Genomic DNA, 19,957 nt, shown 5'->3' with positions numbered 1-19,957 from the left:
CCTACAAAGTAACCAACCAAGTACTCATTCCACTTGGGGTCCACAGCTTGTAGCACCTCATTGGACAGATTAACAACCGGTCTATCCTCCACAACGGAAGAAGAAATATAGGTCAACTCGTAACCCTTAGCTGCCAGCCGCGCTACATTGGCCTAAGACTGGGCTTGAGGAGGTCTCAAAGAGCTAGCTAGGTTGCTCGAGGGCCTCTTAGTAGTGGCATGTGCACGGCTATAGCCCCTAGACCGTCCTACACGAGATAGCCTGGAGTGCGGGCCACGCTCAACACCATCCCCAATCGAAAGAGGGCCCTTACGGGACAAGAGGGTGGATTGGCTTTCCAACAGGTTGGGAGGCTTCAACACGTGGGGGGGGAGCTAGGCTCCTACCACTACTAGCACCTATGCGAACCTCAGCTGAAGATGATGTGTGATGGGGTGAGTGATTCAAGAACGGAAATGTTTTAGAGGCGATTTTTGTGGTTAAGTGTATGGAGTAGTGTATACGGTGAAGAAACAAAAATGAATAAGAAAAGATAGAGCGATCTCATTCCAAGGTATAAAGGCCACACCACCAACCGAGGATAATGATTGAGATCTACGAAGCTCACCACCAAGGCCTAAAGCTTCCACCAGCCAAGGATAAAGGACTTCGGGATAAGAGAAGCTCACCACCAAGGCCTAAAGATTCCACCAGCCATGGATAAATGGTTTCTTGGCTCACCACCAAGGAGTGATCTACGCTCCAAGGATAAAGAAACCGAAAGGAGTTATCCACTCTCCAAAGGAGTTCACTCAAGTAGAGGAAATCTCACCATTTTCATTTCATCAAATTCGTATCTCCCATACATTGGATAGTTTTCCCTATTTATAGGAGTATTTTAGCCTTAGGAAATATTAAAAACAAACTTTAATGACCTAGGAATTTAAACGTTCGACTCTTGAGCTATATAAAAATAAAACACCTAGGAACTTAATAAAAAGCCATTATTAACACGGGAACTAAATGCCTTTAATCTTCGACCTTCCGCATTCTCGAACCGTTAGCTTTCCGTGTTCTTGAACCTTTGGCTTTCCATATTCTTGAACTGCATTCATGAACCTTTAGCCTTCCCAAAATTCAAGCTCCTTTCTTGATAATAAAATAATTCTCCTGAAACTTCATCAATTGGTCATACAAGACATCTAAAATGGCCTCCTATTAATAGTAATCGATATACCATAAAATACCGATAAGTAATTAACATTATTCATTCAAAATGATCCATCGAAGCACATAATGTCCAACTTCTTTATTAGCTTGGATAAGCATCGATGGTTCTAAGTTAGTCGATAGAGCTACGTTGGATGCTCTCGCATAAGAAAAAGACGCCAACGGTGCAACAAAACTCTCCAACAACCCAACAACAGCCACTACAGTACAACCATAGAGGAGTCCATACTAGGGCTAATGAAGGATGAGGAGAGGAGCTTACGAACCAGCTCTGAACCAACTCGAGCAGAATAGGGCAGCTCGTCAAAAACCAGAGCAGCAATGAATCGGCTCGGGCCATGAGTAGGGCAGCTTCAAGCTGCACTTGGGGGACAAAGCAGAAGAACAGAGCGAATCTGCTCGGGTCGCAAGTAGGGCAGCTTATAGGCCACCACAGCCCTTCGCCCAGCCTTTGAACTTACTCGAGTAGAACAGAGTAGCTCGCGAAGAACTAGAGTAGCAGCAAAACAGGCCGCGAGTAGGGTAGCTTCGAGCTCCGCTTGGGGGACAAATCGGGAGAAGTCGTCAGTGAAAAGATGGAGGGTGGCCAGAAGAAGAGACCCTTCAAAAATTGGAGCGAACGGACAGCTGTAGCACTCGGAGCAAGACGAAGTGCAGTCGTGATGAACAGTGCAAAATCACCCCTTATAGAGAGGGAGATGAATAGTGTATAAATTACTCTTGGTTACTTTCTATTAAATTAATATCAAGAAAAATCCTAAACCAATACATTTATGATAATAAAATCTCAAATTAATATATTTGTTAATTACTAGGCGCCATCCAACTCAGTAATTGGATAATAAAAGTTAATAAAAACTAATGGAGTGTAAATTTGTTACATGTATATCAATTTGATGTTTTTAGTTAATTTATGGTAAATTTGTCAAAAAAATATATCAGTTTGGGGGGGTTTTTTGTGATATTAATCTTATTTGGGACAAAGTCTACTTTTTATCTTTTTTTTTTGAGAAAATCATTTTACTTCGAGTACTTACATGGAATTTTCACTTAGATTGTCTCTATCTTAAGCGGCTTAATTGTATGTTTATTGTTTGTCTGTCCTCTCATCATTTTATCTCTGGTTTCCTTTCATCGTGTGGTTTTATTAGTTGAACAAAGATCCTTGTCTACATATTGGTACAGTGGAAATTAATTACAAAAAGAAGGCAAAACAAGTTTCGAACCCCCAAACAGCTCCTTTTTTTTTCTTATTGATATTTGAAAATTTTATATTTACGTAATCAAGTTCGTCAACTTGCAGAATTTTTCTATTAATTCTACTTCCGATTAATTAGAGGGGACACCTAAACCGATTCTGGCAAGAGTCCAATATGGAAAAAAATTTATCGTAGTGGACTACCAATTAATACGTGGGACTAAAAGTGTTAAAGATGAAAATCACTAAACTAGCGTAATGAGATCTCTTGGCACAAATATAGAACTTCCGATCTTCCAATTACTCCAATAAACGTGTAAGCTTCATTCGACGTAGATTTAGAGCCAGAGATACGTGATTAGGAAATTTAGACAAATTCAATGACTTGGTTAATTACATTAAAAGTTCAAGAATATAATTGAAAAATAAGCACAAATTTAAAGATCAAAATAGAAAGGGATAAGTGTTGGAAGTTACAACTTTGTCACGAAAATGGCATTTAGCCCTAAAACTTGCAAAAAGCGCATTTAAGTCCTAAAACTTGTCAAATTATTTCAAATGAATCCTAAAATTGACTCCGTTAGCATTTTCCGTTAAAAATGCTGACGTGGCATTTTAAATAATTTTTATCTTCCGGGTGTATTTTTTAATTAATTTTTATCCATTTTTAAAAAAATAGATTTAAAAACTAAAAAATTAAATTTATTCTTATCTTATTTTCAACAAAAACTAAAAAGAAAAGTTTAAAAATTTATTTTTAAAATTGTTTAAAAAAAAAATCAGCGCAGCCTTTCTCTCCCCCGTCGCCGCCGCCGTCGCCACCCATCGCCGGGAGGGGCCGGGCGACGTCGCCGGCCCCGGGCGAGGGTGGCCGAGCCTCACCGGCCCTGAGCGAGGGCCGGCGATCGTCGTCCGCCTTGGGCAAGGCCTTGTCAGCCCTCGCTCGGGGCCGGCAAGGATCGCCAGATCTAAGCGAGCCTCGCTGGCCCCCGTGAGGGCGGTGATGACTCGCCCGGGGTTTGACGGCCACGACCCTCGCGAGGGCCAATGGGCCCAAATCGGGGCACCCTCACGTAGCTTTAGCGTGGGTGTCCAGTCCGGGCTCCGCCGACCTCGCGGGGGGGCAAGGATCGTCGGCCCCCGGGCGAGTCATCGCCGCCTCACGAGGGGGCCAACGAGGCCTTGCCCGGGCGGCGAGCGATCCACCGGCCTCGCCCGGGGGCGGCGAGGCCGGCCACCTCGCCCAGGCGCAAGAACCGTCGCCCGACCCCTCTAGCGATAGGTGGCAAAGGCAGGGGAGACGAGCTGCTGTTTTTTTTTTAAAATAAATATTTTAACTTTTTTTAAGTTTTTGGTGAAAATAAGATAAAATGATTAAATTTGATTTTTTTTATTTTTTAAATCTAATTTTTAAAAATGAATAAAAATAATTTAAAAATCCACATGGAAAATGAAAAATTATTTAAAATGTCACGTCAATATTTTTAACGAAAGAGGCTAACGGCGTCGATTTTAGGACTCGTTTGAAATAATTTGATAAGCTTTTTTGACTTAAATGCACCATGAAGTTTGTGACCGAACGCATTTTCGCGATAAGTCAGAGGATTTTAACACTTATCCCAAATAAAAATATAGCCGAAAGAAATAATAAATGACATGCAAAATGGTATGCACGATACTAATTGCTATTATGAATTTTATCTTTAATGAGGAAGAATGAATATTAAATATTGTTTTTTTTTTTTTTTGGTAAAAGGTAAGAATATATATTAAACTTTGGGGAAAAGAACAAGAACAAGAATTCGGCACCGTAACTCACACTTTAACTGTGGGGGCAGGGAGAGTGTGAGATAATGCTTAAGTTGTTCAGTGAAGGATTCAGAAACATATGAACAATCGAATCTTCGTGGTGGGATGGAAAGGACATAAAGATAAGAATTAATTTGCTCACTTATCACCCTTCCACCGTTTTCATTGCCCTGTGTTTCAATATAAGACATCCTAGCGGAAGACCTCATCGGCGAGAAGACAAATTTTTGCCCTCCTCTCCCGAAACACGAAGCACATCCTTCTCGGCTCGTACCTCCGACCTCAGCTCCCTGTCCCCAAATGTCCAAACCCTAACAAACTGCTCCGACCGACCACCTGCCTTCGCCGTTGGATGCCGCCTCGCCACTCCGGCCGCCGCCGCCGCCGCCGCCAATGACGGGGTCCTCTCTCTCGGCTACCCAAGTACCTGTGCCAATCGAATTTCCTTTAAAACTTTGGAGGAGTTAGAAATTTGGGGCAGCGAAATAGCTTCCTATCAAACCGTTCTTGGGCGCTGGTGCGAAAAAATCCGCAAAAGGCTTCTCCGATTCCTTCTTTCGAAGCAAAGCAAAATCACATCACAAGAGAGGAGAGTATAGCTCACAATTCTCGACCAAAGTCTCTTCATTCTAATGGCCGCCAAGAAGCTGGTCCGAGACTTGGTGCTCTCGGGACACCCTCTTCGTCTCCACCTTAGTTCTCAGGCCCAGATTTTTTTCCTTCTCGAGCTCTTTCTTGATTTTTCTCTCTATATTTCTTGCAATAGCCAGGTGAATTTCTGGGCTTTTATTCCCTTTTCTCTGTATTATGTAATTCTTTTGATGTGGGGTTTGTTAATTGAATTGTTGTATAGGCTTCGAGTTCGAGGTTGAGGTTGATTACAGCAGGTGGGCACTCGTGTAATCGTCGATATAGCGTGTTTAATGAGTTCTCTAAGAAAGTTAAAGGCGAAGCAAGCGGGTATGCCGATTTTTAGTACCTTCACTCCTCTTTTTCTGTCTTTTCTTTTTTCTTTTTTTGGTAGTAGAGACGCTAATAATGAAAATGTTCGCAATGCATACCGAAAGGATACCAATGACGCCGACCATTAATGAGTAGTTTGAACGCTAGGAGCGGTCTGATAAGGGACTGCTCGGCTGTGCTTTTCGAGTTCAATGCTCTTTCTACTGTTAAAGACTCTTGCCCCGTTTTTATGCCCTTTGGTTTTATCGTGGTGTTGGTTCACATTTTAGTCTCATTTGCTTCTGGTAGCTTGTAATTGGAGATTTAACATCGCTTACAATCATATGGAATTAATCTGTAAAGTGTCCTTTCTATGGTTTTATAGCTCAAAACACGCGTAAATGTTTGACCTTTTTTCTTTTGGATGAGCTCATGATATATTGATTTGCCACCATGGAGCTATTTCCTTTAATTTGCCGTGAGATTCTACGTTTGGGATATCGAGATGCAGATATACCATTTGAGTGTCATATAGATTGCAAATACAGAAATGGTGAAGCTTCATTATATTGTGCATATGTTTGGGCATATCAGTTAAAATAAAGGAGCAAGAACTAGAGATACTTCTGATGTTGTCTGCTTCATTGTTTTCGGTACTTGGACTTTCAGACAAATGATATTGCTTGCCTTTATAATTTATTGGTGTGTTTGGTTTCCTTGAGAGGCTTATTCATGTTAACGATCTTCTTCAATCCTTTGGTCATAGCAATCCAGAGTTTCAAAAGTCAGTGAAGCAGCTAAAAGAAAAAGCAGAAGAGCTTAAAGGGGTGAAGGAGGAGCTTAAAGTTAGGTAATTTGCAAATCTGTTGGCTGAAAACCTTTCATTAGCGAGATTGTAGCCCTCTTAACTAACCATCTGACTATCCGAGACATACTTCTTGTTTGGTTGAACATCTGGATAAAGAGCTAAGGATGTAAAATGGCTTTTGCAGAACAAAACAGACAACTGGGCAGTTGTGCAAGCATGTCGATGGTGTTTGGACAGAGGCTGAAGCTACAGCAAAGAAGGTCTGAATATTTCTTTCCTTTCCTTTGCTTTTGGGCCAGAAGATGGTCTGAATTGATTCCCTTGGAATATGCCCTGGTCCTGGAAAGGTTATTGAAGCAACAGACTCTCAAAATCTAGTATAGTATTTTCTTGTTCATTAAAGTTGATGTATTTAATAACTATGAACTTGATCGTGTTTTCTTGGTGAGAAATTTAGTATTCACAAAAGTTATACACTTGGGTACCTGGTAGGTAATATTGTGTTTCTGTGCAGCGATTCTTGTTTCTCTTCTGTTATGTCTGCTATGTGGAATTCATTAATATTCTTTGGGGTTTTTGGTTTTCTATAATATTGCATTATCTCCAGGTTTCTGCCAATGTGAGGGAAAAAATATCTTCTGCAACTGAGGAGGTGTGGTTGCTTTATCCATTGTAATCCTGACAATGCTTACTTATATGCAAGTGACTGTTTAGAGATGTTATCTTTTTGTGTTGCGTTTAGGTCAAAGAACAGTTGGGGATTGGGAAGCAAGAGGAATCAGCATCTGCGAGTGGTTCAGCAATACATGATGCTCACGCCAAAGGTGGAAATGAGGGAAAATCAACAGAAGAAAATGCAAGCAGGCTGGTTCTGGTGATAACACAGAATCATTTTTGGCAAATACAGAACAAGCTTCTTTTCCTCTTCTCCTAAGGTCTCGTCAACTTTCCAGAAGCTGAAGGGAGTAAAGGTTGTTGACTTGGCAAAGCAGGGATATGATATTGTCAAGGATGAGTTGAGTGGTAGCCCGAGTAAGAGAAAGCATATGGAACATGCGCCTACTACGTCAACAGTCGAAAGAAGTACAAGAACTGATATAGTTGTTCTACCTTCTAAGCAGTCTCCGTGGAGTAAAAAGTGGGAAGCATTTAAAGCGAAAGTAATGTTATTTTACTAGTTGTTATGCATGAAAGCTGTTTGCAGATTTAAAGAATATTACATGGGAGTAATCATGGTTCTTAAATCTAATGTTTTCTTTTTGTAGGTCAAAGGGCATCCCATGTTCAAGCGTATTGGTAACGTGAGTGAGCCAGTTGTAATGTAAGGTCAGGAGGTACGCGCCAAAACCTTTTGTAAATCTTCCTTGGAAATCTTTACGCTCATTGTCAGATGTCTGTTCCATAGGATTGACTTTTTTGGGCGGAAGCCTGCTTTTAATTGGAAGTTTTTTTCTGGAAAAGCATATGTTGTTTTAATCTGTTGACCTTTTCTTTGTTTGATCCTCCCTCTTCTCATCTGATGCAATATCACCTCACGTGTATGGAGAGAGAAGGAAATTTTTTGCTAATTAGGAGATTTTATATGGTAGTGCTGCATTGATAGACCCCTTAAGTCACTAGGGATTTGTGAATGTGGCTGAACTCCAACAGCTGCTCAAATATTTCATCTGGACATTTGCCCTTCTTTTCTTTATTCAAGGACATCATATATATGCAATTGTTACTACAGAAAGAGTTGATATGGTTAGTCACAAAGCCCCACTGAAGACCTGTGATATTGATACTTTGAAAATTCTTACTCAGGTTAATTTGCATAAATTAGCCTCACCATTAGTGAGTAGTCAAGTGCTTGCTCCAAATCCAATGGATCTTGTATTTGATTCACAATGTCACAAATAACTTTGGAGCCATACCCATGACCTATGGTTGAGTGGTTGAGGGTTACTTGGAGAAGTTTTTCCAAAATGCCCCATGTTAAATTGTCTCACCCATTATATACTGAATTTAATTTTCTGGTTCTCTGGTTACAGAAGAAATAGTATCACATGTTTAACTATGTCCAACTTTGCTTGATTCAATAGATTGTCACATCTAGTCATTATCATGTTGTTGCTCGGTATATGTCTTCTTTATATAAAAGAAAGCAAGTTATTATATTAAACATTATTTGAACTCTCAACCATTTTGTATTATGCCTGTTTGACTTTGCAGATTGCAGAAGATATGCGGGAGAGATGGGAAACTAGTGACAGCCCTGTTGTGCATAAAATTCAGGAGTAAGTTGTTCAAGTCGCTCTGTCTCTCCCCCCCTTTTCTTTTCTCTTTTCTCTTCCTGCGGTTTCTCTGCTTCTTCTTATGCATGTGTGAATGCACACCAATGTGTGTGGACTCATGTGGTGGGTGCACTAACCTGGCCATTACAAGTGCACACTAGACAGCAGCACATAAATACAAGCATACTTCATGTGCAAGTTTGCAGTCCTTGTTTTGCGTGTCATAATTATAGCTGTTATTCTACTGATTTTTATCTTTTTTAACAGTCTCAATGAAACTATCTTTCAAGAAACAGATGCTGCAGCATCTATGAAGGAAATACGCCGGCGAGACCCGTATGGTCACATTCCTATTTTTTTGTGGTTTCAGTTTCACTTGGTTCTCCTGTCAAATCATAGCTCACTGACATCTGGTGCTTTGCTTGTGGGCTAGATCTTTCTCTTTACCAGAGTTTGTGGCTGAAGTCCAGGAAGTAGTAAAGCCTGTGCTTAATGCTTACATTAAGGTGGATAATGAGAAAATTTGATTTTCCATTCTTTTGTATTCCTTGTGATGGATTCTGCTTAGGCCATCTGAACTTCAGCTACTTCTATTCATCATCATGTTTGTGTTTGCTTTGTGCAGGGAGATGTTGAAACTTTAAAAAAATATTGTAGCTCTGAAATCATTGAGAGATGCAAAGCTGAGCATGGTGCTTATCAGAGCCATGGCATTTTTTTCGACAATAGGGTATGATACAAGGCACATCTAATTTTCTAAGTGAAGTGTTTACTCGTTTACTCTAGCCTCTGTGAAAGAGAATATTAGGAGAAGTTGCTGACAAAATTAATTGATTTTTTTTTTTCTCAATAATTTCCTAGTTTCTCTTATGGAGTAGTAACTGTGTAAGTCATAGATGTCAGAAGTTTTGTGAGAACAAAAGGAGAAATGAACACATTGTGTATATGCAAATTAACTGCAATGTGGGTTAGTTATGGAGGCACCCCGCTTTCTATTTAGGTGCCAATACAAGCTATTTTACTTGCACTCGGGTATGGTTGTCTGACAGAGATATATCCTGGTTTCTAACTCATTTATGAATTTAGATGGTTAATATGTTGAATCGGCATATACGTGTAATATATACCGGAATCTTTGTGATTTTCTGGGACATATTGTCATTATTCTTCAAGCTTAATGATAAACATTGCATAATATTATGTGTCTCAAAATGACATGAATGATTCAATAGTTGAATTTTAGATGAAGCATCTCACCACAGGCGTGTCAAGCTCATAGAATAGTCGGAGTATACAAATATAACACACAATCCATGATCATTACATATCTTTATGTGCTTTTTGCTGGTTTTGAATTCTGATAGCCGCATCTTTTGAATTACTGTATCGCTCCATTATCTCTCTTTTGCAGTTTTCTTTTTTCACGTTCTTACTTTTGGTATGGCAGAGCGACTTGATTACTTTGTCCTAGCTCTGTTTTCTGTATAGTTGGAAGCAGTTATTTTTGTGTTTCCTATTTTTACTATTGCTATTAGATATTGCAAGTTCGTTTGCTGGACTATCATGGTTTGTTGGTTCAGATTGTCACATTCTGTTGTAGTATATTTATGCTTGTTCTAACTCTTCAATTCTATCCCGAGCAGATTCTGCATGTGTCTGACGTTGACGTAAGAGAAACAAAAATGATGGGCACTTCACCAATTATCATTGTCGGGGTATGATTGTACTCTGCTACTTGTGCTGTTGCACGCTCGTTATTTATCTGTAGGAGCTTCTTATTTACAAGCAAAATCTGACTGATTCCCCCCAATGGCAGTTTCAAACTCAGCAAATATATTGCGTATGTGACAAAAATGGTGCCATAACTGAAGGTGGCAAGGTAAGCCAAACTTTTGATTGGATGAGGCCAAGTGGTTAAGGAAAACCATTTTTTGTGTTGAATACAAAAAGGAAAGCTAAATCATTCAGTCGGTGCATGCTGTTTTCGCAGTTGCATGTGCCCTCATTTGGACAATGGTTTCCGTCGTGTGTTAGTTTCAACTTTCATGAAAGGGAATTATGGAGCAGCATAGTTTTTACTTATTTCATGAGTTCTGACAAAAGGTTTTGATTCCATAGTCCAAGGTGTAAGAAGTGAATGGAGAAGGAGAAGAGGGAGAACACTTGCTTTAGTATTAGGACTTGTGCCTAAGAATGTATGAAATAAATGGCTGAATGTAGTTTGCCCACATTTATGTCAGGTTTTGCATAAAGATAAGAGATTAATGTGGTTTTAATTTTTCCAGAGTCTACTTCCACTTTCAAACGTCCAAGGAAACTTGATCTTTATTGATTGTCAATCTTCATTCTATGAAGATCAAATCCTTTGTGTGTGCTTTGATTCACTAATCTCTCTTTGAAGGGGAGAAATACGACCTATATGAGAGTACAGAGAGATTAAGCTATTAGGTGATCAGAAAAAATATTGATAGGGATATTATGTTTCACATAAAGTGGCCTATTTGTGGTTAGTCTAACTCAAATCCTCACTGAAATCTAGTGATGCTTTTGTTACTGTTATAGGCTGAATTTTTTAACATGTAAAATGTCTCAATAAACCAGATTGTCTCGATATCCCATGATCCACGATCTTGCTACAACCAGGTTATCTAGTTCTTGGATTGGCCTGTCCTAACTGCAGAATCATTGATTCACTGTTTTCTTCTTTTTGAAATTCTCCTCCCTGTTCCTGATGATGACATGTCAGTCCGACTGGATCAATTCGAATCAAGTTCTGACATGAAGATAATTTTGCAGCATGACTCAATGAACTATGGAGCCACACTTTTTAACAATGACATGCATTCTTTCTGCCAAAAGTGTTGCAAATATTGATGTGCATGGTTTAGGCATAAATCGCTTTGTCACCCTCTTGTTGTGTTTGTCAAGGGTATGTAGCCCTATTGACGTTATGTGCCTGTTCAGTGAGAAAGTACACCACGATGATCTGAAATGTTATGAAGAGTAATTGCATGTCTCAGAATGTAATCTGATATTGGTTTGTGTAAACAGGATACGATACACACCGTCTACTATGCTTGGGCTATGCAACAAGTGGATCCGGAAGAGCTTGGGGAAGGTGCTATCTTTCCCATCTGGAGGTTAAGAGAAATGCAACAAATCGGCGTCCAAGCTCTAATATGATGGTTCTATACTTATTTAATCATTGATTAAGGACAGGCATGATTCCTGCGTCAGAGTAGATTGATCAGTTGCTTATTCGTATGGTAATGAGTTCGATTTATTGCCGAGATCGGGATAGAAGCTCATCCAGTTAGGATATTCCCTTTTTTTCATTTGGGGGGTTTTGATATCGACGGGCTGGTGCCAGTTTTGAGGGATTACCGTTAAAGAAAAGAAAGTGTATTTTTTTAATGTTTCATCTCATGTAAAATAAATCTGGAAACGATCATGAGAATGATCGGAAAGTGGTATGGTACTGTTTCCATTGATTCTAACTGTCGTACCTGCATTGTCACTTCTGATAATGTATCTGTAGCGGCGTGCTGTTAGACTCTATAAATCCTCATTTAAGCAAAATTCAGTTCCAAGACGTTTGGCTCTTGATGTTTGATTTAAGTTGCAGCGTATTATTGTACGGCTCCGGCCTCTGGGCACTTGGCATGCCACAAGCATCGAGCCGTGAGTAGGCTGTTGATCCTGCTTTAAGCGTCTCACAGTACCTCGCATCCAATTTTATGCTATCTGCAAACTCGAATTGCCTCATGCGGTTTCGATGTTTCTTTCCCTGTGCGCTCGTGTTTGGTTTTCTTCATTGAAAGTTAAGTTTAGTTGTCACCCTACATGGTCTCTTCAGTCGGAATTTGGGGAACAATTTGCTCCGCCGCAGCAACTGATGTATAAACAGTTCCTTGCATGCTCTCAGTATAATTTAGGGAGCAATTGGTCTGCTGCAACTGGTGTGTAAACAGAATTTATATTTTCCTACAAATTAAGAGAATTATCTGTAATTTCCCTTAAAAACCGAAATATGTACAAATTGGACTTCCTAATTATTGGTAGAGCAAAAAATTTTAAGGAGTATTAGTGAAAGCCCATCACTTAGGTTTACTGCCTTCGAACAATAAAATGATTAATAAGTGCTTTTAGAGTTGAAAATGATTGATTCTACAACTTGAAATAATAAGTAAAAAAAAGTATATTTTCATTATTGACGATAATTTATAATTTAAATATTTTTGTCAAAGATAGAAATAATTTTCATCATCCAATTTATGTAAAAGATATAAGAGGATTTTCTGTGAAACGGAGTCTTTTGATGAAAATCATCTCTCCACCCCAAGAAATGTTTCTCTTAAAAAAAAAAATTCTCTCATACCATGTTAGTTAGCACTTAATTCTGACTCTGAATTTTTGCATTGGTTTTTGCATGTATGTCAAAGTTGAAATATGGAAGGATCCACGGAGAGGCATGTCCACATATTGCTGGAACTCCACTGGCCGAGATCGGGCCAAGGATCTGAATTAGGTTGGAAAGAAGGCTCGTGATTTCTTTGATCTTAAATTTGTTGATACTAATTGGCTTAACAAGAAAGGAGAATTAAAGTAGAAATAAACCAATCGAAGGAAATTTTAGAGGAACGGACTAAGGAGGAAAACTCCCTTTTGCACTTGGAGTTCTGACATCAAATACGATCTATGCTAGCTTTTGGAGAAAGGATGGATACTTGAAAGATACGAGGAAGTCAGTTGAACGATTTTTTTCATATTAAAAATCGACATATTAAAAGGCACATAAGCATGATTCAATATGTTAACGATGAAAGGGTTTGATTGACTAATCATATATGTCAAAGGACTTGATTGGACAAATTATAACTTGGAGGACCAATTGTGGAGTTATCTTTAAATTAAACCAATTTCTACACCTTAAGGGTAATTTTGTCATTTAAACGATACCAAACAATGAAAAACGAGTTCACACTTTGAAACTGTTGTACTCTACTTGACGGGTATGAAGATTTGAAATTTGTATTGAAATTATTCTTTGAATATGAATCTTCGTGCATTCATCAAATTGAGGGCTAAAATTGAAATTTCATATATGTTTTCATGATTTATCAAATAATGCATGAAGTTTCGTAGGTTTATTTTTTATTTTTTAAATAGGTTTAAAAGTTCATTTGAAAGAAAATTAAGCACATCACAAAAATAGTGACTCTAGGGGGTAAAAAGGGCAATATCTAAATTTTTAGCATCCAAAACATAATTATCTTCTCTTCATATATTAGTGCAATATTCCACGTACATCGATGCGTAAAAGTATACAAAATTCAGATTGTGGCATGGAATGTAATAGAGGTCAAGAATTGATCCAGAAAGCCAAAACTGTAATACAACAATTTTGAATCCATAAACTTTAAGGAAGCATAAATTAATTTTTACAATCCATAATAATTTTGCTTGGATGTATATCACATTTTACCTCAACTTATGCAAATAACCATAAAAGTGATTAATAATTAATGAGTGGACTATATATAGCATTCCATACTATTGCAAAGAATTCAAGTAATTACACCAAATTTATACTAATAAGAATGAACTAATCAAAATCAAAAGAAGGTATTAAAAAGCATTTCATAAAAATTTAAGTTGAACAAACAAAGAGGTCTCATAAATAGTGATATTAGGATTATTAAAAATATTTATTGACATATTTATCAACCTAAAAGTGTTTATAATTAGGTTAACACTCGTGGTTGTGCTTCACCCTAATAGCTTGTATATTAGAAACTAAAAAGCCAATTAAACCAAAAGTAAATGAAATTGTGTCGAGTCATTAGGTCTATAGAAGTTGGATTTATGATGGAAATTTATGGTCTTTATTGATTCATACTCCAGTCTTATGACGTTTTTAATTCTAGGAGTGTGGTTGTTGAATTTCTAATTATGATTAAACTAGATATAATATGGAATGAGATTATAGATTTTATTATATTCATCAACTGTTTAATAAATTGTAGTGATAAAACCTAATATTTCCATATTCTATCTTGTTTATTATTTGGTAGTTGTTGTGTATCAGTGTAAATCACAAATATGCCCTTATATGCTGCTCATGAAAAAAATACCATTCCTCATTTTTATCGTGATCCATATCTAATGAGGAAAAAAAACACAAAACATTTTGTAGAAACTACTAGGTGAGATAAGAGCAAAATCATCCAAGTCCCCATGGTATAATTATTTTGGAAAAAAATATATATCATTGGACATAAAAATCTTATAAAAATCTTTTAGATTTTTTTTTTTTTTTAATATTCTAGTTAGATTCCATTTATATCAAATTTTATCATATCCTAAATAACAACCAAACATAGAGTAAGACATGGCTTTTATCTTAACTACCAAATATAACCTATGAGTAAAGTATAAGTTAGTGGTGGTTGTTAAGTTATGATGATTCTTGACATTCGATTGTTTTGAAATAGTTTTTCTTGATAAGGGTTAAGCATGTGCTTGTGCTTGTTGTGACTTTTAAGTGTCTTTTCAATTTTTGTTCTTTACAATTATTTATCATTTTTTTTAATAACCAAGAGGCACCGCCCCCTTTTTAATTATTGTTCTTCAAAAGTAATTATCACTTTCTTAGTAACCAAGAAGCATAGGTGCAAACGCCCCACATGAGAAACCCTGTAAGTGTCAGACCTTTTAAATTTGTGATATTTGAACAGGTGAATTAAAAAAAAAAAAAAAAAGTGAACTCCTGACCCCTAACCCGACTAAACTAATACAAATTGCTTTACTCCGAGACCAAAATGGGCTAAATTAATGCCCTGGAAATTTTGTTTTAACATAATTTGTTTAGACCAAAATGGGCTTTTTTGAATGCCCTAGAAATTTTCGTTTTAACATAATTTGTTTAGACATGACTCCTTTGACCGCGGGCACGATTGGCACCCGACCCCTCTTACTCTTAGTTCCGTCCTTAAATATATAAATTTGTGAATTCAAAAACAGATATTCGAAACTACAAATTTCTCATCTACTGTGTGCTAGCTCAACTTAGAACAACTTGTCACTAAAGTGCACATTAAATAAGAAACAAACCCTTTTTATCATCGGAGCAAGCACATCTACACATAGAAAAAAGGCCACTTTATTTTTATTTGATTAACCCAAAAGTTTCTCATAAACATGCTCTTAGCTCTCTTCTGAATCCCGCCTACAATTTAACCTTCTCTTACTCTAGAAGAAGGATTTTTTGCATTTCAGTGACCCTTTTTACTACCCTACCATACCATAATTTAACCATAACCTTCGTGCTGCTTAGGCAACGAAATGTACACCGTACTAAAACTAAGACATGGACCGACTCTGGCGGCTCGGCGACAAGAGGAACGTCTGGTGCTCGCGGTTGTACTTAAGCTCCTGAGCGTCCCTTGGCGACATCTGGAAGGAGTTGGTGATGACTTGGATAGGGAGGGCCCTGAACACCGAGGTGTAACCCGCCAGCGGGCTCTTCATGGGCTGGCTCGAGGTCTTGAAGGAGATCCACTCGAACCCGCTGTTGCCTGCCCTGATTATCGAGGTGAAGAACTGCGGGATCACGAACATGCTGCCCTCGCTCGCCTGCTCGTCGAACACGTTCTGCCCGTTCTGCCCCACGATCTGCACGTGCGCGTCGCCACGAGTCACGTACACGATCCTGTGGTCGGTCATCGACCAGTGTGGCGAGTACAGCGCATTCTGCAGCACAAAAGATGGGAGTTAACTGGACTCTAATTGTCACTAGGCAACGTGCTTGATTTAGGACAATGCAGAGAATCTAGTAGTATGAGTCGCATAATCCACACGGGTCTCGTTACCGGAAGAAGACGGCCTCGCTCAGCGCTCATGTCCATATAACGCAGGATTGGGAGCTTGTGCATGTTGACGATGTTGACCCGCCCGGCCTGCCTCGAGAAAACGTCGGCTTCCCTTCGGATGTCAATGTTCTGCTTGATCTTCATGGTACAGAACGTCTCTTCGAACCCGTTTTGCGAAGTCAACGGCCCCCTTCGTCTTCGCATCCTCTCCTCCTGCTCCTCATCGTACTCCTCATCGTACTCCTCATCCTCATCTGGGGCTACCACTCTCATCTTCTCACGGACGTTGATCATGATTCCCCTGTTGCTCTGCTGTTGCAACTTCTGAGCTATTTCGATCGGAACGTTGAAGGACTCGGCGAGGATTTCGGTGTCGAAGGCTTGAAAGATGTTCTGGGAGTTGTACCGCCCGCTCTGGCGGCGGCGGCTCTGCTGGCCCTGTTGGCGGCCCTGCCCGCCTTCGCCTCCAGCGAGGAAGAACGCCTGTTCAGTTTCTAAAGGTCAGCCACATGCTAATTGAACAAGGTAAGTCTGTGACAGGTCGAAGTAGAAGTATTGCCTTATTTCCATTTCTTTTTCAATAAAGTGGATATAAAAACTTTTCCGCCCAACTGATGTCAGGTAAGTCCTGTCCACGTAAGATCATAGATAGTAGTGGCCGTGATTTCGTGTTAATTTCACAATGCGTACATGCATTTCCAAAAATTAGATTCGAATACCTGTGCATGCAATTCAAATGGACATAAAATTTGGGAATGTTCATTAGTCATTACCCTCAGTCTTTGATCGAGCTGGTTACCCTGATTGTTGAGGTCGACAACGGAGACGGCAATGAGTTCTTCGTTCCCGTCGTTGTGGCACCAATGAAGCGCACCTTCAGGGATGGCGATGATGTCGCCCCGGCGGATCCGGTGAACCTTCTGGTGTTGGTCCCTGCTTCCCCCCTCCCCTTGCTGGCCCTCTCCTTGCCATCTCCTCCCTCTTTCGCTGCTGCTGCCAGAGGATTGATCCGAGTGGTATGTCTCGGCACATCCTGGGTAGGTTATCCCCAGCAATCCCCTACCTGCTTTCGACGTCAAATTTCATGACATATAATTATACCAAGGAATAAGGACATGCAATCCCAGATCATGAAAGACAAATGGAAAACATTAATTATTAGTAAAAGGTTCCAATTTTATGATTAAGCACTGCTGTTGGATAAGATGGTGTTTCCTCCTTTGCGGTGGTCATATGTGGGAATGTAATACGTCACTAAATCGATGACCTTGCTCAATGAAGACCAAGCGAGGGGCGTTGATGAACTCGGGCAAAAAGAGCGCGTTGGGGCGCAGGACATTGCGGATGGCGGCAACACCAGCGCACTGGAACTGCTCGTCGTCCTCAGACCAGAGCTCGGTGACGCCGCCCTCGGACTCGATGCGCTCGTCTGGCTGGGTGGCTCTGATCCTCTGGAGCCTGCATTGCTGGGCCTCGCTGAGCCCGGCCGTGGCGTAGCCCTTCCCGAAGGCCACGTGCACGAGCAAGCAGAGGGTCGCGGCCAGGAAAGCTAGTCTTGAATTAGCCATGGACGTCGATGAGCGAGAGAGTTCAAGACGAAGACGAAGAAGAAGCCCAAGAGGGAAATAGTAGTAGTGAGATGAGAGATGGTTGGGGGCGAGAGCGGTGGTTATATAAGGAGTGAAGTGGCAGTGTGGCGAACCGGTTCTGCATGTATTCGCATGGAGGATTGTCGCGATGCCGAGGGAGCGAAGCCACATTGCAATGGGGTTGGAGAGCGTGGGGACTGTGTGTTTATGTGTTGGACATGCATGGCGTTCTTGGTCACGTGTGGTAGCGGCGGCGGCGGCCTGGCCTTTGCGAGAGGAGTGCGAGTGTTGCTGGGGAGAGAGAGAGAGAGAGGGAGAGGTTTTGGTCCTGACATTTGTCTTGGTCACTCTTCGATTTGTCAACTGTCATGCAAGAGACTTTAGGCCTAATTAATGACATTCATATGCGTCACCTAGGCTTTGATTCCATTGATGTTTCAGTATTTCAACCATTTATTGATTAATGTACTCGGTTGCTAGTTTTTTCCAAACGGATCACATCTATATAAATTGACTTTCAAATGGTTGAAACATCATAGGAGGGCAAGAATGGTGGTAGAAGATCCCCAGGGAGTCAGTAGTGTCCCCATGTACTACATCCATCTAGTGGCTTCACTTAATTTAGCTTTTTAATTTGCGCACAACTTGTTCTTATCGAAGGAAATTTCTTTCGACGATACCCCTGATTAGTGGGTTACAACTTATTAGATATCTCGATAATTCACATATACACTAAAAATTATGATGTATGTGATATTCATATTTATAACCATTAATTACAAGACTTGGAAAGAAGGAAAACATGGTGTTGCCCGAAATATACAACCCAAAAAAATCCAAACTCTCTCCTTTCTTTCTCTGTCGCTTTCTCCTTCTCTTTCATACTCCTTATAATCCGTTTGGTTGCAATAATGAAATACAACTACAACGTAAAAGTAATTATTAAACTATAACATAGTGAAATCGTAATAGTTATTACACCGCGTTTGGTTTCATGAATAATATATGTGATAAGAAAGAACAATATTAAAAATCCCAATATACATTTACGATTAAAATTAGAGGGTATATAATAGTAACCACTTCAACAGTCGATCAAGATTCATTAGTATAATACCCCATTTTAATAATGGAGATAAGATGATGCCATATTAAAGGATTATTATTCAAATCGCTATTGACGTATAGATATCCTTTAATAGATAAATGGAGATCTCCGTTTCATTCATTCCCATTACAATTTCCTAACATATGAACAAATCACTATGCCAATTACATTTTCCCAATTATTTTCTTGCAAACGAGAGTCCTCAGTCCATTTTACTCCATCATTGCAGCATTCAGTTCCACCATATCAAGGTCAGAATCATGATAGCAGATGGAGGTTGCCACTCACAATAGGGACAGTGGACCGGAATATAAAATACTCAGAGGCACCATATACATTTAGATAAGGATATTCCAAGGATATTTCATCGGCTGATTCTAAATTCTCCATCTTGATCTTTGCATATGTACAAACAACGATATGAGTAAGCGAGCTTCATTTTACAGATTGGGCATCCTACACATGAATGGTTAAGATCATATGGATCTCACTTCATATGACCAAATCACCCTTATGAAGTGGGTTTACCTAAATCAAGACCACATAATAATTGTACTGAGACGTGCCTCAACCAGCAAAATGCGTGCGTAAATTTCATTCGTGGTCAGTGAAAAATTAGTGACGTTTTTAAACTGCCAAACGCACTAAATTTTCTTCAATTTTCTTTTTGGTAATTGTAGCATATTAATCGGTTTTTGGCCGATTCTTCAGCCAAACAACAATGTGGCATCCAAGTGGCATCCAGAATACTATATACATGTCCATCGCACTGGCAATTCGCTAGAAAAATTGTCGAAATTCGATCAAAATGCATCAATTGCAAAAAGAAGAGTGAGGTTTAGTGGTTCGGCAATTAAAACAAGGTTCTACGATTTCAGTGATCCAAAAGCTATCACTGGAGACAGAATTACAAATTCGAAGCATCTTTGTAATCTAGAAGGAAGGACCAACGGCACTTTAAGTTCGGGATATGAAGCCATGACCAAAGTGGGGTCAGAAATCTAGCGTTAGAATCAAGCTGATCCACGGAATCACACAGCGTAAAACCTAAGCCATCCGCATAAAGTCTGCAGTCCCCCGCCTAACCCAAGAAAAACATTAAAAAAAAAAAAAACCTCATACGTCATACCCAATTTCTCGTTATAAAGAG

At 39.5% G+C, this 19,957-nt stretch overlaps 2 protein-coding genes across 2 annotated transcripts; one reads left to right on the top strand and one right to left on the bottom strand.

Moving 5' to 3' along the window:
- The first annotated feature begins 4,404 nt into the window (after positions 1-4,404).
- Positions 4,405-11,831, top strand: LOC104427976 (mitochondrial import inner membrane translocase subunit TIM44-2). Its single transcript, XM_039307617.1, is given in 15 exon segments — positions 4,405-4,986; positions 5,070-5,176; positions 5,925-6,008; positions 6,151-6,226; positions 6,574-6,618; positions 6,709-6,823; positions 6,855-7,126; positions 7,232-7,300; positions 8,178-8,242; positions 8,507-8,575; positions 8,673-8,745; positions 8,865-8,969; positions 9,883-9,954; positions 10,056-10,118; positions 11,291-11,831. Coding segments are annotated over 15 exon segments (1,485 nt in total). The 5' UTR covers positions 4,405-4,848; the 3' UTR covers positions 11,423-11,831.
- Positions 11,832-15,601: 3,770 nt separating this feature from the next.
- LOC104434839 (11S globulin seed storage protein 2) lies at positions 15,602-17,678 on the bottom strand. Its single transcript, XM_010047698.2, has 4 exons — positions 17,378-17,678; positions 16,884-17,173; positions 16,111-16,593; positions 15,602-15,991 (listed from the first exon to the last, which is right to left on the bottom strand). The coding sequence occupies exons 1-4, from the start codon at positions 17,676-17,678 to the stop codon at positions 15,602-15,604; spliced, it is 1,464 nt and encodes a 487-aa protein (XP_010046000.2).
- Positions 17,679-19,957: the final 2,279 nt, after the last annotated feature.

The sequence above is a fragment of the Eucalyptus grandis genome, chromosome 2 (genome assembly GCF_016545825.1).
Source record: "Eucalyptus grandis isolate ANBG69807.140 chromosome 2, ASM1654582v1, whole genome shotgun sequence".
NCBI lineage: Eukaryota > Viridiplantae > Streptophyta > Magnoliopsida > Myrtales > Myrtaceae > Eucalyptus > Eucalyptus grandis.
This window is presented reverse-complemented; position numbering and strand designations above follow the sequence as displayed.

Excerpts from the sequence above, each read along its gene's own strand:
- LOC104434839 (XM_010047698.2), bottom strand. The coding sequence starts at position 17,678 with ATGGCTAATTCAAGACTAGCTTTCCTGGCCGCGACCCTCTGCTTGCTC. Across the intron at positions 16,594-16,883 it reads AGCTCGATCAAAGACTGAGG|GCGTTCTTCCTCGCTGGAGG; the intron begins GTAATGACTAAT and ends GAAACTGAACAG. Across the intron at positions 15,992-16,110 it reads AGCGAGGCCGTCTTCTTCCG|AATGCGCTGTACTCGCCACA; the intron begins GTAACGAGACCC and ends TTTGTGCTGCAG.